At 40.7% G+C, this 20,118-nt stretch overlaps 1 protein-coding gene across 1 annotated transcript in view; it reads right to left on the reverse strand.

Annotated features, from left to right (window-relative positions):
- NUSAP1 (nucleolar and spindle associated protein 1) overlaps positions 1-20,101 on the reverse strand; it is a 38,338-nt gene extending 18,237 nt beyond the window's left edge. Inside the window, exons 1-6 of the mRNA XM_084904830.1 lie at positions 19,909-20,101; positions 17,235-17,303; positions 11,136-11,279; positions 9,577-9,736; positions 1,413-1,514; positions 78-187 (exon numbers count right to left, since the gene is read on the reverse strand). Coding sequence (XP_084760956.1) covers positions 78-187; positions 1,413-1,514; positions 9,577-9,736; positions 11,136-11,279; positions 17,235-17,303; positions 19,909-20,001 — 678 coding nt within the window. The 5' untranslated portion in view covers positions 20,002-20,101. The remainder of the gene's footprint in view (positions 1-77; positions 188-1,412; positions 1,515-9,576; positions 9,737-11,135; positions 11,280-17,234; positions 17,304-19,908) is intronic.
- Positions 20,102-20,118: the final 17 nt, after the last annotated feature.

The following is a 20,118-nucleotide window of genomic DNA, read 5'->3' on the forward strand; positions in this document are numbered from 1 at the left end:
CTGGCTGTATTAACCATGGTGTATATATGGTACCAAGATTAAAATAAAATATTTAGTCCCATTAAGAACATAATTACCTTCAGTTCGTTAAGTGAATTGTGTTGTTCAAAATTTTTCTTTTTTCTCTTAATATATTGATCAATGGACTCCATTTCCTTAAAATGGGCCTCATGAAGCTTCTTAAAGTCTAGAACATTCCACAAAACATGAAAATTAATAACAAACAAAATCCATTTATTTACCTTCCCTTTGTTTTCCTATAAACACTTATTCTCTCATCTGTATTCCTAACATTCAGTTTCAATATCATCTTTGCCAAAACTTTAATTTCAAAACATTTAGAACATTTAGTTTTTGGAAACTCAGGGGCAAAGCATATCTATCTTAAAAATAATTCAATATTCACCATCTCTCCACTGTGCCACTGCTAAGCTTGGTTTTGTAGGGATCAGAAAAGAATAACATATTTGTCCTCTCTCCTCAGCAATTAATCAAATGGCCTTATTTTAATCATAAATTTGATGTTTTAAAATGCTTAAAAAGCTCTATGCCAAGCACTGGTACACTTTTTCTGGAAAGGGCGGACAGTAAATAGGCTTTGTGACAATGAATATTTACCTTTTTTTTTTTTTTCTCATAGAACCCTTTGTAAATGTAAAAACCATTCTTAGTTCAAGGGCTAGAAGATAGGCCAAGGTGAGCAGTAGTCTGCTGACCTCTCCACTGTATTATTCTAAGTAAGTATATATTCTAAATATATATATTCTGAATAAGAAAGAGAGAAGAAGAATTACATGTCCCAAAACGGAGCCCCTTAGACCAGCGGTCACCAGCCGGTGGTCCGTGAGGTCCGAGAGGCTGGCGCGCACTGGTTTAAGGAATCGTCCGGAACAGCAGTCGCCAGCCTGTGGTCTGAAGACCACTCGTGGCCTGTGAGGTCCAAAAGGTTGGTGACCACTGCCTTAGACTTTTTTTTAGGCTTTTTTTTTTCTTTCTCATTTTTTTTTAACTAAGGTATTATATGTGTACATACCTTACCAATTCTCACACTCCCCCTGCCTTAGACTTTTTTTTAAAAAGTAATTTATTACAAAGTGGATACTATGCCAAGTACTTTACAGACATGCATTCTCTGATATTTAGGGAATACCTGCTACATGTTAGTTACTGTGGTAGGTAATCAGAGGTTAAAAAAAAAATAGGCTCAATTAATCTATATATCAACCTGATGAAATAGGCAATACAACCATTCCAATGTTCAACTGAAGAAGTGGTTTACTGAGGATAAGTAAGCTGCCCAAAGTCTTCCAGCTAGAAAATAGAAGGCAGATACCAGCCCCAGTTCCGGCATCCCAGCTTTTAGCTGTGACAGTCAGTACACTGACACTCCAACATCAGCCAGCAAAACTTACTTGGAGTAGTGATTGCAATTCTTTTATTTTTTCCAGATTTGGAAAACCCATCTGTGTAGCCAGACTTCTTTCTTTCTGAAGGCACCTTTGAATCTTCATTACCTGAATACAAAGATACAGAACCAATGAAAAGATTTCAACAAATATTGCCTTTTAGAATTGTCATGAGCCAAAACTGGTTTGGCTCAGTGGATAGAGCGTCGGCCTGCGAACTCAAGGGTCCCAGGTTCGATTCCAGTCAAGGGCATGTACCTTGGTTGTGGCCACATCCCCAGTAGGGGGTGTGCAAGAGGCAGCTGATCAATGTTTCTCTCTCATCGATGTTTCTAACTCTCTATCCCTCTCTCTTCCTCTCTGTAAAAAATATTAAAAAAAAAAAAAGAAATGTCATGAGCATACTCATGTGACATGCTCTGCCAAGGTGGTGGGAGAAATGGCACACAAGGAGCACAAGGACTTACAGCATCACTAAAATTTAGCTCATAAGCAGAAATTTTGCTTCCTATATAAAAGTTATATAAAAAATTTAAAAACACTTTTTCATAACTTTTGCTATAAGCATGTTGTTATAACTAGAATAATAAAAAGCACACAACCCCACCAGCCTAAGACATATCATTAGCATTCTGGCATGTTTCCTCAGGTCCTTTGCTTCTGTACAGGAACATCTCAGAGATATTGAGGGTTCTGTTCCAGACCACTGCAATAAAATAAGAAGTAATTTTTTGCCTTGAGTTTGTAAAAAAAAAAAAAAGCGACATCTGTAGAGGCAATAAAGCAAGCACAATAAGGAAAGATATGCCTATACTTGTTTCATTTTTGTTCTTTAAATCCAGTTGAAATCATGGTGTATACAAGGTCTACTATTCCCGCCCCCCCCCTTATAATCATTTTCCACTTTCTGATATCTTTTAAAACTCAAGGTAATCTACTAAAAATATGTAAGTGGATTTTCAAGTAATATAACATATAAAGTCAACATCTTTAAGGTTCCCTAAGGTATCCATTAAACAAGGCAGAGAATATTCCATAGTGTGGTTGGGGCTCCAGGTGCTTCTGCTTGGACCCTGACTCTAAAACCAGAGAGAGAGCTAGCCAGAGTGGCTCAGTTGGTTAGTATCATCCCGTACACCAAAAAGTTGTGGTCAGGAAACACACCTGGTTGCAGGTTCAATCCTGCAAGGAAGGGAGAGAGAGAAAAACATCAATTGGTTGGGGAACATATGGAAGGCAACCAATTGATGTTTTTCTCTCTCTCCCTTCCTTTCTTTAAGCATGTCCTTGGATGAGGATTAAAAACAAAACAAAACACAAGAGACAAAAATTCTGTGAAAAACAGGAGATTTAGAGTCACTGTCACTCCTCACAGGGTATTTATTAATAACAAATGGAAAAATAGTAACTTTACAGAGAAGCAACGTAGCAGATACCAGCATAACCAGATGATGGAATTTAGCATGACTAATTACAGGAAAAACCAACATGTGTGCTTTCTGGGGTGCTGAGAAGGACACATCCCTCAGCCAAAAGTGCATGATCTGAATCTAATCATCAGCACATTGGATAAACCAAGTCAGAGGACCCCCCCAAAAAAAACTTGCCTATATTAAAATATGTCAACATCCTGAAAGACAAAGGAAGACTGAGAAAGTATTCCAGATTAAAGTAGGCTAAATAAACATGACAATGAAATGCAAAGGATGAGCTGAGATTTTCCTGTTTTTAGAGACATAATTGATGGAATTATTGAAATAAGTAGATGAAATTATTGAAAAAATAAGTTTCTAACATAAAAATAATGAGTGGCTTTAAAAAAATTATTTAATGTTTGACTTACAAAAGGCAGCTGGATTCTCTTATGGTTTGGTTGATAAAAACACTGAGTGGCCAGATTATTATGATCTCTGAATGCATAATAATCTGGCCACTCAGTGTATATCCTATATCACATGTGTCAAACAAAAGGCCCGCGGGCCAAATCCAGCCCGCCAGGCCTTGCAATGTGGCCCGCACCGCGCTGTCATCACTGCACTCCGCTGTCAGTTTATGACATTGTCAGTTTATGACTGTTCAGTAAACCATTTGGCCCGCGATTTAGGCTGGATTTTAGATTTTGGCCCCTTCTCTGATTGAGTTCGACACCCCTATCCTATATAATAAAAGGTTAATATGCAAATTTCCCCCTCGACCAGGAATTCAACCAGCAGGCAGGCCAGTCAACCACCCATGTCCCCTCCCCCTGGCCAGGCTGGGAAGAACCCCACCCATGCATGAATTCATGCACCGGGCCTCTAATACACACACACACACACACACACACACACACACACACACACACACAGAGTGGCCAGATTATTATGCGTTCAGAGATAATAATAATCTGGCCGCTCAGTGTATATATAAAAACAAATCTTGCCAAACACAGATATGTGATTGAAAGGGAAGAGTATTTTAATAATATTTTCAGATAACTGTGATATTCTTTGTTGATACTATACCATAACTTGAAAAGTAGTGGCGTCCTAAATATTAGTTGCAACATGGAATATAAAGCCAAGTCAATGAGCCTTTTGTACTCTGTACATTTACGAGAGAAAGTCTCTGTTTTAAGAAACACACACTGAAGTATTTATATTTAGGGAAGTGGTTCCCAAGCTTTTTTTGGCCGTGTCCCACCTAAGCATCTCTAAAATACTGATGCCCACCTTCCCATGACATATAATTCTTATTATTCAAAAAGTGAACTCCTATTCACATGAAGGAAACCTAAAAGGCCATTAACTTGGTCTAAACAGCTTCCAAAGAACATGGCATTCATGAAAGAACGAAAGGACAGTTGAAGTACTGAGGAAGAAGTCACTAAGAAATTGTTTTAAAAAAATAATATAAAGTTACCGAAACTGGTTTGACTCAGTGGATAGAGCGTAGGCCTGCGGACTGAAAGGTCCCGGGTTTGATTCTGGTCAAGGACATGTACCTTGGTTGCGGGCATATCCCCAGTAGGGGGTGTGCAAGAGGCAGCTGATCGATGACTCTCTCTCATCGATGTTTCTAACTCTCTATCCCTCTCTCTTCCTCTTTGTAAAAAATTAATTAAAAAAAATATAAAAAAATAATATGAATATGAAAAAAGTAGCAAATAAAGTTTCAAAACTTATAATAGAGAATTGAAATGCATAAATATGTCATAATATATATTTATACTAGTGGCCTAATGTACGAAATTCATGCACATTAAAAGTGAATTAGAGATAATAGATCAACCGAAGGACTTGTGTACATGCATATAAGTACAACCAATGGACATAAAACTCTGGGGAGGGAAGGTATGTATAAAAAAAAAAAAAAAAAAAAAAAAGTGAATTAGAGAAAATATTTTAATATTGCTATTTGACCTTTCTCTATAATAGAAGTGTCCAGCCGGCCCCACCCCCATCAAGCCCCACCAGATGGGGGAAGCAGCTTCATGTCCTGGCGCTGAAGCTGGAAATCGGGCCAGAGGTCCCTGGGCTCCGGTACTGAGGCAGAGGGCATGGTCTCGGGGACGCAGCATCAGGTACCCCAGCACCAGTGCCAGGGCGAAGGGTGCGGTCTCAGGTCCCAGTCCAGGCACCACACAGCCTCAGGTCCCTGCTGATTAGTCGTTATGGCATCACAGCATGACGACTATTTGCATATCAGCTCTGAATTATATAGAACACTGTATATGAGGCCTTTAGAACCATAAGAAATGCAAAAATTTCATTAATAACTCATTCTTGAATTGCCTCCCCTTAAAATCTTAAAAATCAAATTGTCCCCCTGTGGGGTGTGTGCCCCACTTTGGGAACCACTGATTTAGGGTCAAGGAGCACATATCTGCAACTTATTCTCAAACAATTCAGGAAAAAATGTATATCACACATATATGTATACATAAATATAAATAGAGGAAATAATGTAATAAAATGTTAACATTTGGGAAATCTAGGTGAAAAAGACATAGGAATTCGTGGTATTATTCTTACAACTTTAAGTCTGAAATTATGTAAAAAATAAAAATTTAAAAAATAAATTCTCGCCGAACTGGTTTGGCTCAGTGGATAGAGCATCGGCCTGTAGACTGAAAGGTCCCAGGTTCGATTCCGGTCAAGGGCATGTACCTTGGTTTCGGGCACATCCCCAGTAGGGGTTGTGCAAGAGGCAGCTTATCAATGATTCTCTCTCATCGAAGATTCTAACTCTCTATCCCTCTCTCTTCCTCTCTGTAAACAATCAATAAAATATATTTAATAAATAAATAAATTCTCACCTAACCGGTTTGGCTCAGTGGATAGAGCGTTGGTCTGCAGACTGAAGGGTCCCAGGTTCAATTCCGGTCAAGGGCATGTACCTTGGTGTGGGCACATCCCCAGTGGGGGCTGTGCAGGAGGCAGTTGATCAATGTTTCTCTCTCATCGATGTTTCTGACTCTCTGTCCCTCTCTCTTCCTCTCTCTCTCTCTCTCAATCTCTCAAAAATCAATTAAAATTTATTTAAAAATAAAACAAAAAATAAATTCTCTCACCAGAAACTAACTACATGATCAAAATTTTCTCCTTCAAACAGCTTGTGTTTCATTAGTCAAACCTGACTTAATGGGTCCACACTGTTTTCCTATGGCATTGAAACTTAGTCCTAAAGCTACATCTCTGGATAAAATAATTGGTGGGATAGCAGGCATTTGTAATTCTACCCCCAGTTCTGGCTCTTTGTCATACTTTCCAACAACTTTTTCTAAATCATGGTTTTAAAATGGGTATGTGAGGTATATGCATAAAAAGACAAAGGAGCTCTAGTGGATTTTGCTCAGTGGTCAGAGCCTCAGCCCACCTTTTAAAGGGTTGAGGGTTTGATTCCAGCCAAGGGCACATACCTCAATTACAGACTGGATTCCTGGCCCCTGGCAGGGGTGTGTGTGGGAAGCAACCAATTGATGTGCCTCCCTCACATTCATGTTTCGCTCTCTATCTCACCCTGCCTTTCATTTTCTTTCTCTAAAAAAAAAAGGAAAAAATATCCTCAGATCAGGATTATTTAAAAAAACACACAGGGAAGTGTCAAACCTGGGATGCTTATTGAAAACTACAGACACCCAGACTATCTTAGACCTACTGAATCAGAACCTCGACCTCCTGGAACTATATTTAGTAAGAAATGCAAAATTATGGGGGAAATGGGAAGGCTCAGCATTAGAAATTCTGCATTTAACTGCTTGTTGGACATTGGACCAGGCAGATTGGCTGGAGTGAAACATAGACTCTGTTGCAATTGGCAGGCTTGAAGAAGGAAATCAAAAAGCAGAAGTCCTGTTAGGTTTACAGGAATTGAAGTTTTCTGATCTTATTGAAACAAACTTTTAGCCGAGACCGGTTTGGCTCAATGGATAGAGCATTGGCTTGGGGACTGAAGGGTCCCGGGTTCGATTCCGGTCAAGGGCATGTACCTTGGTTGCGGGCAAATCCCCAGTAGGGGGTGTGCAGGAGGCAGCTGATCGATGACTCTCTCTCATCGATGTTTCTAACTCTCTATCTCTCTCCCTTCCTCTCTGTACAAAATCAATAAAATATATTTTAAAAAAAAAAGAGAAAAAAAAAGAAACAAACTTTTAGTTAAGAAGTTTAGGGAAGAGATATACAAACACTAGGGGCCCAGTGCACGAATTCATGCACTTTGAAAGGAACTGTGGGCTGTGAGGCTGTGGTAGACACAGGGGCGGTTCTCTGCCCATCCTCCATGCCCCCATCCGATTCCTCCTGCCATGGTCCCAGTCTCATCTGCAGGCAGCCCCACTCCCGCACACAGATGGCCCCAGCCCCACTTGCACCCACTGAAGGCACAGAGCGATTGGGGCTGGCATGAGCTGCAGGTACAAGCGGCAGCTGCTGTCCCGATTGCCCCTCAGGAGCAGGGCGAGGTGGAGAAGCCCTCAGGGGTGATTGGGGCCGGTAACCACTGCTCACACCTGCTGACGGCACCGAGTGATCCGGCCAGCACTGGGACGCTGGCAGCAGGTGCGAGTGGCAGCTCTGGTGTTAGCAGCAGTTGTGATTGCGGCGGAGCTGGCAGCAGGTGGGAGCACCAGGCAGGACCACAGCACATGGGAGCAAAGAATTTTCCGTAACCAACAGAGGCTCATCCCGATGATAGCAACCGGTGCCACGCTTGGTTTGGTGCCCCCGTTCACCTGCTCTACCATCCTGCCATGGCTGGTGCCCACCATGTTCTGCTGCCTGCTCCGACGCCCGCCATGTTCCATGTGAGCCTCTGTCAGTACACATCATAGCAACCAATTGTTCAGTTGTACCACTGCTCAGTCTATTTGCATATTATGGTTTTATATATATAGATCATCGTTAACCTGTTAACCGAGCGGGACTTATAAATACGTCAAACATAAACAATATCGGGAACGGGTAGGACATATGAATACATCCTTAAAATATATGTTGCGCCCCGAGAGGGATGGTATATATTTTTTGTAATCTTTTTTATTTTTAAATATTTTATTGATTTTTTACAGAGAGGAAGGAAAGGGGAGGGATAGATTGTTAGAAATATCGATGAGATGAGAGAGAAACATCGATCAGCTGCCTCTTGCACACCCCCCACTGGGGATGTGCCGGCAACCAAGGTACATGCCCTTGACCGGAATCGAACCCGGACCTTTAGGTCCGAAGGCCGATGCTCTATCCACTGAGCCAAACCGGTTTTGGCTATTTTTTGTAATCTTTATCATTGTTTGTAAAATTTATAATTTTTTAAATTCCACGTGTCCATTTTTTTTTTGTCGGTATTTTTTTATATTTTTTTTTGTAATTTTGTATTTTCCTTTGTGCTTTATATATATAAATAAACAAAAAAATATATATATTTCATTTATTTTCATTAAGTATAAATAAAAAAAATAATATGAAATTACGTCCTCCGGGCGTGACGTACTGACACGTCCTAGTGAAAGAGTATGCGCCCGTTACAGGTTGCGTCATTAAAAAGGGAACTACCCGGTTAACAGGTTAAAAAAAGGCCACACCACTGGGAAGGTAGACTTTACAGCTCCCTTTTAATTATCCTGATTGAATAAGCAAAAAGGTCCTTGCACCACTCTTGGGAGTAAGCCAGAAGGAACTAATGGACAAAATGCAGGCTCTCCTCATCACTAAGTAGCGATCAATTCCCTAAACTTTGAAGCTACCACTGTTACTCTGTTTTCTCAAATTAATAAAGATGATCTGATGGCCTACTAGATTTGGTTCAAACTTTTACTTTAATTGTCAAACCCATATAAATACTATAAAATGATGTTATGGGTTGAACTGTATCCCCTAAAAAAAAAGTTATGCTAGAGTCTTAACCTCCAGTAACTGTGATATAAACTTATTTGTAAACTAGAGGCCCAATGCACAATATTTGTGCAAGAGTAGGCCTTCCTTCCTCTGGCTGCCAGCTCTGGCTTCATCTGGAAGGTCATCAGGAAGGATGTCTGATCTAATTAACATATTAGGCTTTTATTATTATAGATTCTTGGTTGATGTCATCAAATCAAGATGGAAGTCATTAGGGTGAAAACTCTAATCCAATAGGACTATTGTCCTTTTTTAAATCCTCACCTGAGAATATTTCCCCATTGATTTTTAGAGTGGAAGGGAGGGAGAGAGACACAGAGAGAGAAACATCAATATCACAGACACACATTGATTGGTTGCCTCCCCCACATGCCCCAACCAGAGCTGGGGATTCAGCTTGCAACAGAGGTATGTGCCCTTGACCAGAATCGACTACGGGACCCTCCCAGTCTGCGGGCTGATGCTCTATCCACTGAGCCAAAGTGGCTAGGGCAAGACTAATGTCCTTTTAAGACAGAGTGGATGCCATAAAACAGACTAATGCAGCTACAAGCCAAGAAACACAGGATCAATTGCCACCACTAAAAGTTAGACTAGGCCAGGCCAGATTCTATCCAGGGTCTAAACTCTAGAAGGAGAATGGCCCTACTGACCATTCAAGACTTCCAGCCTCCAGAATTGTAAGAGAATAAATGTGTTATTTTAAGCCACCCAATTTGTAGCACTTCATTACAGCAATCATAGAAATCTAAGGCATATGCTGCCCTAGCAGTTTGGATTTTTTTAGTTACTTGGCATACCGTTTATTTCACTATTTTCCGAGGACACTGCATTCTCCTTTCCTTGTCTCCCATCTGGTGGAGATGGAACTTCTGCAACAGGTCTGAGAGCCTGGTTTTCCTGTTTTTCTTGATTCTGGAACTCAGTGGGATCACTTGTTTTTATCTCTGGATGATCCTGCTACAAATTGAAAAAGGAAATAAATGATTTAAATAATAAGAAGTCATCACATTTGAATGTTGCTAAGAAGGTACATGTATCTTAAAAAATATTTTTGTAAATATATATGGTGATGGATAGGAACTAGAATTAGGATGTTCATTTCCCAACATATATAAGAAACAATCGAATCATTCAATTGTACACCTAAAACTAATCGTATGTGCCAATGATATCTCAATTTAAAGATATGCCATTAAAAAAATTAAAAGTATTGCTTATAGTCAGATATTTTAAAAAAGGAGTAATCACTACCTTCAAAAGACGAGTACCAAGCCCTAGCCGGTTTGGCTCAGTGGATAAGAGTGTTGGCCTGTGGACTGAAGAGTCTCAGGTTCAATTACTGTTAAGGGCATGGTTGCAGACTCCTCCTCAGCCTAGGCCCTGGTCAGGGCACGTGCAGGGAGCAACCAATCCATGTGTTTCTCTCTGTCTTTCCCCCTCTCTCCCACTATCTCTAAAAATCAATAAAAAAAATAAATGAATACTTAAAAAAAAAAAAAAAAAAAAAAGATGAGTACCAAGCTGAGGGGGGGAAGGTGTTCAAAAAAAAAAAAAAAAAAGTAGAATAAGATTTCGAGTGGCAGGTTTGGTTCTCTACCCCATCAAGGGCCACTAGAGTGTGAATCTGGGACTAGGAGATACTAGGGACCATTGGAAAGCATACATGGCAAGATTAACTTTTTCAGGGATAAGAAACTAACACTAAGAGACCCCGATAGGCTAACAAATAAGGGACTGTACAAAGCTAGCAAATAAATACTAGTACTAAGCCTTGTAAAAATTATGTTTGAATGAAAGGATAATATAATCAGAGTCCTCTCAAAGCAAGTGAGGGAAGCCCCTGCAAACACCTGACCTTGCTGCTATAAGACTAAGAATAGCCGAAACCAGTTTGGCTCAGTGGATAAAGCGTCGGTCTGCGGACTGAAAGGTCCCAGGTTCGATTCCGGTCAAGGGCATGTACGTTGGTTGCGGGCACATCCCCAGTGGGGGGTGTGCAGGAGGCAGCTGGTCGATGTTTCTCTCTCATCGACATTTCTAACTCTCTATCTCTCTCCCTTCCTCTCTGTAAAAAATCAATAAAATATATTAAAAAAAAAAAAAAAAGAAATGCTTAATGAAGGTTTGTATTTCTTCAACAAATATTTATTCCCTGCTTAGCCTTAACAAGTGCTTCCTGAGTGCAGTGCCCGGGCAAGGTGACAGCAGCCTAGGCTTGGGGCTGTGTATTCACGGAGCTTACAACACAGTGTTTACCACCACCAAAAGCATAAGAGAATTAACAAAAAATTCCCTTAGAATATGCCAATTTTGGCACAGGAGGTGGCTTATTTTTAGTTTGCACACCTCCATTTACCTGGGAGTCTGGACTGCTGCGGACAGTCCTGCGCCTTCTCCTTTTCTTGGTGACATGGCCAGCTGGTTCCCACTCAGCTTGTTTCTGACTGCTGATCTGCATCTCGGTCTCATCACAAGAGGATGCAGAAGTTTGACTTTCATCCTGAAAAGAGAGATATTAATCTACCATGTCCTATATATAGAGGCATACCACTCAGAAAGAATGAGCATTTAAACTGAATGAAAAACATATTACATCCAACCAGCATGGCTCAGCGGTTGAGCGTCGACCTGGGAACCAGGAGGTCACAGGGCACATCCCCGGGTTGTGGGCCCGATCCCCAGTAGGAGGCATGCAGGAGGCAGCCAATCAATGATTCTCTCTCATCACTGATGTTTCTCTCTCCCTCCCTTATTCTCTGAAATCAATAAAAATACATTATAAAAAATATGAATAATGGATGTCTGGCATTCGGTTAAAAAAAAAAAAAAAAGGTGCATGAATTTATTGAATATATGCTATGTGCCAGGCAGTACCCTATAACTAATAATAATTACAGCTAATATCACAACTTTATTGGACTGTTTACCTAGATTATCTCATTTATTTCTCAAAGCTTATGAGATAGGTAGTAATATTATCCACAATTGTCAGATGGAGAAACGAGAGCCCAAAGCAGCTTGTAAAAGGTGAAAATAGGGAGTAAAGTAAGAACAGCACTTCACTACCATAAACTAAAAGTAAAGAGCTACATTGTCAAAACGGTACAGTACAGGCTACCAGGACACCTCAAACCGACCTGTTTATATACTAAATCATTGTGTGATAATGGTTACACTTCATATTTGTCGGGGGGGGGGGGGGGTTGGATTCATTATTCAACACGTGATGCTGAGAAAATTGTTTTTAATATTTTTTTGGGGGGAGGGACAATGAACTGCGATCATTCTCTCACACCAAAATGAAATCTGAATGTATTAAAGATTTAAATGTAAAAGATTAAAAGATAAAAGCACTAGAAAATAATCACGTGAGGGGAGACTTTTTTACCTGTAGACTATAAAGGAAAGGTTTGATTTGTTTTTGGTGCTTTTCTCATTTTTTAATTCATAAGTTCTAATTTTTTTAAGATAAACTAATTAAAAACATGTACATATGGCTAAAAAAAATACTAAAGAGATTATAATGAAAAGCAGTTGGTTCTCTGCCTACCTTTCCTATTTCTCAAGCTTAATTTCAGGTAGCTACTTATATATCACCAGTGACTTGCTGATGAGATATTCACTTATATTTTCTTTTCACTTACATTTTTAATAGCTATATTTAGTGCCTACCATGTGCTACAATTTATGTCACTTGTATCACCTCCCATGTGCTTCCTAACAGAATCATACCACTTTAATCACTCAGTTATATAGCTTTGCATCTTTAATATACTAAAGACCTTAAATCTTGTTCCACAAGTATATACATCTAGCTTGTAAACTGCAGATATTAGCATTCTTACACTTCACTTCTCAATTTCTGTCATCTATTCTCTTTAAGCATCCAAGTTGATAATATTTACAGCCTATTATGTAATCTTAACAATCATCTGTGCCTTTTCTGTGAAGCTTGATTCTGAAAGTTATTGATAAATAAGTTATTGTAAGGTTTTTTAAAACAAAAAAATTTTGTTTTCTGTGTCATCTTTGTTTTGTTTTGGGTAATTTTATTTATTTTATATATTTTATTAATTTTTTACAGAGAGGAAGGGAGAAGGATAGAGAGCTAGAAACGTTGATGAGAGAGAAACATCGATCAGATGCCTCCTGCACACCCCTCACTGGGAATGTGCCCACAACCAAGGTATATGCTCTTGACCGAAATCGAACCTGGAACCTTTTAGTCCGCAGGCCGATGCTCTATCCACTGAGCCAATCCGGTTTCGGGTAGGGTAATTTTTTAAATTGATTTGAGAGAGAGAAACATCGGTTTGTTGTTCCATTTATTGATTCATTGGTTCATTTTTTTAAGTGTTTTTTTTTTTTTTTTTTTTTAATTTCAGACAGGAAGGGAGAGGGGGAGAGAGATAGAAACATCAATGATGAGAGAGAATCACTAATTGGCTGCCTCCTACATGCCCCCTAATGAGTAGGGATCGAACTGGAAACACAGGCATGTGCCCTGACCGGAAATCAACCTGTGACCTTCTGGTTCATAGATTGATGTGCAACCACTGAGCAACCCCAGCTGGGCTATTGGTTGATTCTTGTATGAGCCCTGACTAGGGAATGAAGCCTACAACCTTGGTGTTTGGGGATGATGCTCTAACCATTGGTTACAGAGCTACCCAGCCAGAGCCTAGGGTCATTTTTTCTTTTCCTTAAACTCTGACGACAGGCTTTCCTTAAATGTCTCCGATTGTTGGTCTTTTATTCATATTTCAGAGCAAAAACCTCATTAGGAGTTTGAATGTGCGTGCCTGTTATCTGGTGGAATCTGATCTAATAGGTTCCTTAGGAGGAGGCTATCATGCTGGGGATCCTTGATTGCCAGAAGCCCTTTGCTTGATAACCATCTACTTTCCTTACACAGAAACCTTCTAATATTTTAGCCGGTAGCGGACACCTGATACTCTGCACATGGAAGTAGGGGATTGACTGCTCTGTAGCCTGACTTTTCAGGCCATTTCACTATAATGCCTGGACCCCACCCTCTGAGAATGATTTAGTTGGCCTGGGTTTTGGTGAGGCCTATATACCAGTATTCTTAAAAATAATTCTCCCCAAATGATTTCCCCACACAATCTGAATTGAGAACCACAGTATAAAGTACATTGGGCTCTAGCTGGTTTGGCTCAGTGGATAGAGTGTCCCAAGTTTGATTCCGGTCAAGGGCACATGCCTGGGTTGCGGGCTCAATCCCCAGTGGGGGGTGTGCAGGAGGCATCTGACCAATGATTCCTGGTCATCATTGATGTTCTATCTCTCTTTCCCTCTCCTTTCCTCTCCGAGATCAATAACAAATATATAAATAAATAAAGTAAATGTGTTGGGAGTGAAAGAATAAGGAGGCTTAGAGAATGGAAGGTTTTAGTCAGAGGTGAAATATTACCAAGGGATATAAAGTCCAGATATGCTCAATGAAATGGGTGGCTGATGAATAGCAGAAACGAAAGTCATAGGAGTTAAGGAACCATGAGACAAGCGTATTGAGAGACATCCAGATGAACCTTTGAATTCACTCAAAATAAGGTCAGAACATGAGGAAAACAAGAAGACAGTGAACATCAGAAAGCCACAGGAAGGCCAACAGACAAGAAATGAGAATGGGTGAGTACAATGTCAAAGGAACAGGGATACTTACATGAGAGTAGAAAGATATTGTACTATCTGGATATGACTTCCCAAGTCCCCGAATAGCCGTGGGGAGGAGTGAAAAGAAAAAGAAGAAACGTTCCACTATAAAAGTGGTACCTTCGGGTTACACCGTATATTACTGGAATACACAGACACTTTTAAAGTGGTTATTCACCCCACCCCCTACCCAGCCCCCATAGTAGCACCTCGCAGTAAAGGTGCTATAGCTGATTTTAGAAGCCGGTTAGCACAACTCTCAGAGATGTCTTGCTTTAACCCCACACACCTTAACCATGGTATGTTAGATGGGAGGCCAACAGTGATAGCGAACTTGTGTTCATTCCTGAATGTACTGTGCTTAACTATAAGAGACTTGTCTAAATCCAAGGCCCGGCAGGCGTGGCTCAGTGGTTGAGCATATACCTATGAACCAGGAGGTTATGGTTCAATTCCTGGTCAGGGCACATGCCTGGGTTGTGGGCTTGATCCCCAATAGGGGCCATGCAGGAGGCAGCCAATCAATGATTCTCTCTCATCATTGATGTTTCTCTCTTCTTCTCCGTTCCTCTCTGAAATTAAAAAAAAAAAAAAGACCCAAGAGACACACAGCCAAACTAACCTACATCTGTGCTGCTCCAATTCATAGATAAGGCTGACCTCTAGTGGGAGAATAAGGCTTCCAGAAGGTCTGATGGCACACCCACTCAGGTATGATTCACACGTGGCCATTCCCCAGGTAATGATTTGGGTGTCTGGAAGCTTAATCAATTGTCTATCTATATGGGACATTAATGATCTCTTTGCCATGCATTTGGATTATGCTGACTCCTGTAGTCTTATCAGGGGTCCTCAAACTTTTTAAAGTGGGGGCCAGATCACGGTCCCTCAGAGAGCTGGAGGGCCGGACTATATGAACTACTAATTCCTACTGTAACACCTCGGCTGCGCTCACTGCCCAAAAAACCTGGCGGGCCGGATCAGACTCCTCTGCGGGCCGCATGTGGCCCGCGGGCCGTAGTTTGAAGACCCCTGTCTTAGATAAATAAACTTTTTGTCCATCAGGTTTTTCCACCAATCCAAGGTCACGATTGATAGATTCACCACTTAGGAATTCTCCATCTGACTGAATATTGACTAGCATGCTGCTCTTGTGAAACGTTTTCAAAAAGAATGGCTCCTTCCCTGACCCATTTGGCTCAGTGGATAGAGTGTGGGCCTTTGGACTCAAGGGTCCCAGGCTCGATTCCGGTCAAGGGCATGTACCTTGGTTACAGGCACATGGGGGGAGAGGGAGGAGGTATGGAGGAGGCAGCTGATTGATTTTTCTCTCTCATCAATGTTTCTAACTCTCTCTCCCTCTCCTTTCCTCTCCGTAAAAAAATCAATAAAATATTTATTTTTTAAAGAATGGCTCCTGAGATGTTGAATTTAAAATATGATAGATTTTATTTTATTTATTTAAAAAAAAAATATTTTTATTGATTTTTTACAGAGAGGATGGGAGAGAGATAGAGAGCTAGAAACGTCGATGAGAGAGAAACATTGACCAGCTGCCTCCTGCACACTCCCCACTGGGGATGTGCCCGCAACCAACACACATGCCCCTGACCGGAATCGAACCTGGGACCTTTCAGTCTGCAGACCGACCCTCTACCACTGAGCCAAACCAGTTTCAGCATGATAGATTATTTTAAATTTAATTTACCAATTACTAATCAAACCAGGTTCAGATAGAACTATAATCATGTATCCTTAATCATTTAAAAATACACACACACAAATAAAATTATTTAATTGATGTAAAAACTATTAATTTTGTTGTCTATTTTTAGTTAATTAAAACCTGGAATCAAAGGAATTTTAAATGTTTATAACTTGGAACACAGTTAGAGAGACTATACAGTCAGAGAAGAGGAAGTTAGATTTTCAGTTCATGTTTATATTTATATATCTTCATTTCCAGATATATAACAGACGTTCTCCAAGGCCCAGTTCAGTAAGGCCTTCCAACACTTTCCCTATTTCAAGTTAAGCCACCTGGCTCTAATGAAGCCTTCATTGATCCTGTTAGGCCGCATGCCCTCTCAGAAACCTGTGGTGTAGATTTAAAGCAGCCGTGACAACCTCTGCCATCAGCAGTGCTTTACAATTTGCTACAAGTCTCTTTAGCTCAGAACAGGAAACTAAAAATCAAGGACTTTGAGTTTTCTCAGGTAATACACAAGAAAATGACAAAGCTGCTACTTAAACTGGGTTTTTCCAACTTTGAATCTAGTTCCTTCCCTACTCATAACAAGTTATCTCTTATAACTTTTGGCAACTGAGTAAACTTTTGCAATTGTACAGGAACATCTTATTCAACAGATTACTTGCTGCAAGACACTCACCATTTATAACCAATAGTTTTTTTTTGTTTAAATATTTTATTGATTTTTCACAGAGAACAAGAGAGAGGGACAGAGAGTTAGAAACATCAATGAGAAACACTGATCAGCTGCCTCCTGCACACCCCCCACCGGGGATGTGCCCGCAACCAAGGTACATGCCCTTGCCCGGAATCAAACCGGGGACTCTTCAGTCCGCAGGCCAAGGCTCTATCCACTGAGCCAAACTGGTTTCGGCTATAACCAATAGTTTTTATAAAAGGACTCACCATAACCAATCATGATCTTTTTTATAATAAACAGTATGTCTTAAACGACATCATTAATTTGTTTATCATTCATCATCTAAACATGATTGTTTTGCTAAACAGGTGCTGAAAAACCTTACTTACCTGATTTCCATTTTCTTTTCTTGCTTCCCCTTTCAGGTGGGCTTTCAAGGCTTTTAGCAGCTTGTCTGCCTGCAGGAAAGTTAAAGATCTTAACAGGAGAGCCAAAAACCAAATAAGCAAGACAGATACATTGAACATTTCTTTCTGTTCTTGTATTCACCAAATGCTCTTTGAGCAGCGGGCTCTGGGAATAAAATGAAGACTGAAACAGAACTGCTCCCTGCCCTCACAGATTTCACAGCAGGGTGAAGTCAGACAAGGAAAGGCAATGAAAACGCAGCTGAGGAAGCTCAGGATGTGAGAGAACACAGCTGGGCTTCCCCTTTAGGTAGAGACTTCAGCAGGTAACTGAATGTTATCAAACTGGTGTAACTGTTACGTTTTTTAAAATAACTAAATCTTGATAATTTTTTGGAGCAATTTATTCATTTTTGCTATGTACTTGGAATTTAAAAAGGCAATTGATTTAAGGAGCTCCTGGGCTGTACCAACTATAAATAATTTAGAATACTTTTATTATGGAAAATTTCAAATACATACAAAAGTAGAGACTAGTTTCAACACCAAAGTATTTTATAGCAAATCCAAGCCATCATAACATTTCACCTGTAAATACTTGGTATTACCAAGAGATAAGGACTTACTAGTAAAAAAAATAACAAGAGAAACACAGCCACACTACCATTATGATACTGAATAAAATTAACAATATCTAGAATGTAATACCTAGTCTAAATTTAACTTTATCCATGTCAAAGGTGTCTTTTTATAATTGGCTATAATAAAGCCTTGTATGATCAAATTTGCCTGAGAACTGTACCTCTCAACAAATATCTGACACCTTCTACGTGCCAGATATTGTGTGCTAGGCAGGCTATGGGGTCTATAGTAACAAATACTGTATTACTCCATCTCTATGAAAACAGATGATTAATTACTACCTCAGATCAGGTGCCTCAAGAGACAATGATCAGTGGGACTTTCAGAAAAAGATCTAAACTTGCAATAGCTCTTTAGAGATCCAGTGGCTGTGGGGCCTGTCAGTCAGAGCACTGAGCTCAGGTAGAAACCTCTTCGGTAAATCTCTTGCTATCCTGTGGTGCACTGCCAAAAAGTAGGCGTAAATAACGGTCTGAATAAATACTCAGCATCTCCTACATAAAATGTACTGACTTAGGAGTACTATGAAGGCTTCCAAGGTGGAAGGATGAAAAGATCCCAGTTCAAGAAACTTAACTTTTAGTAGAGAAGATAACACAGAGTACAAGGTGGAAGCCTGCAAGCGCTCAAAGTCAGCACTTAAAAATAAACTGTTTAAAAGCACAGAGGGCTCCTGGGGCTCCTGGGTGGTGGACCTGTGGCTAAGGAAATGAAGAGGGGGATGGGGCATCATGTCAGCGATGACAGTTCAGTGGGACTGTGATAGAGAGGAGGGGAGTTGCAGGGCTGGGTGGAAAAGGTGAAGGGATTAAGCAAAAACTCAGACAGACAACATTATGGTGATTACCAGAGGGAAAAGGAGGGATGGGGGAGGTAGAAGAGGGTATGGGGAGGTAAGTGGTGATGAAAGGAGACTTAATTTGGGGTGGTGAACACACAATATACAGATGACGTATTACAGAATGGTACACCTGAAGACTATTTCATTTTATTAACCAAGGTCACCCCAATACATTAAATAAAAAGAGGAAAAGAATAAATGGAAATGATTCATGCAGATAAAGAAGACAAAAGGAGGTGATCTGAGGCCGAAGGTTCAAAATTAGCAAAGGCAATATTATGGACAAAGGCACCAAGTTGCGATATAGTCGTGGATAAAAGATTCTAGCCACATTGCAAAAAGCCTAAGGAATTTAAGCTGAGGTATTCGGCTTTGTTTATGAAGTATTAGGGAACCATTAAACATCATAGCTCAGAAATATCTCCAAAGACCCTCCTTTATTATTCTGCCACAACAGATACCCGAGCACTGATTATTTTGTTTAAACCATTTAAAAGCCATAAGAACAAATCTTCAGAGTATACATTAGCATTATATAAGAAAATGCCACTAGAATCTAATAAAGAAACCCCATCCCAAAGTGAATCTCCACATTTCCCTCCAACATTTTGCAGCCTCAGAATCAAAGACCTTACTGGTTTGGAATCACTACCACAATAGTGATCAATACATGAACGATCATTCCAGATCAAGGCTGAGTTACAAAAATGTGTCCACAGGGACGGTCCCTTAAAAACCATTCTTACTTCCAGGCCCCCCAACAAAGTATTAAGAGATTCTGGGTGCTAGTACAAATTATACAAGTGCTACTATGTTGAATGTTCCAAAAGCCAAGGCAGTATTTCCGCGACTGCCTATCAATTAATGGGCATTAGGGAGCTCCTTGAGCTTTCTGGGCCTGCATTTCGTAACCGATGCCCTGGGAAGTGTCACAGAGTACTTCCAATAAAACCAACCCAAACAAATCCTTCTGAAGCCGAGGCCTATGGGAGCCCCTATAGGGAGCCCCCGGAAAAGTCAGCCTCAAAATCAGGTGAAGAATGCGGTTCCCTTCCCGCCCAACTTCTGCAGTGGAAGGGATACTCGAGAACCATGCCTGCTGCCTCCCCTCCAGGGCCCCGCCAGGCCGCTCAGCCCACCCCGCCCGCCACCGTTCATACCGCCGCTCCTTACCCTCAGGTTAGCCCGGAGGCCCAGGCTCTTGGCCAAGTTCTGCAGGTCACTGTACTTGAGGGAGTCCAGCTCCTCGAGGGAGGGGACGGTCATCCTGACCAGCAATGCAGGCAACCAGGAGAAGCAGCACCCTCCAACCTCCGGCGCGCGGTTCAAAACTCGGGCGCCCCGTAGTCGTTGACCCAGTCAAGCTTTATACACAGTTTAAAT

The sequence above is a fragment of the Pipistrellus hanaki genome (genome assembly GCF_964339955.1).
Source record: "Pipistrellus hanaki genome assembly, chromosome: 1".
In the NCBI taxonomy this organism is placed as follows: Eukaryota; Metazoa; Chordata; class Mammalia; order Chiroptera; family Vespertilionidae; genus Pipistrellus; species Pipistrellus hanaki.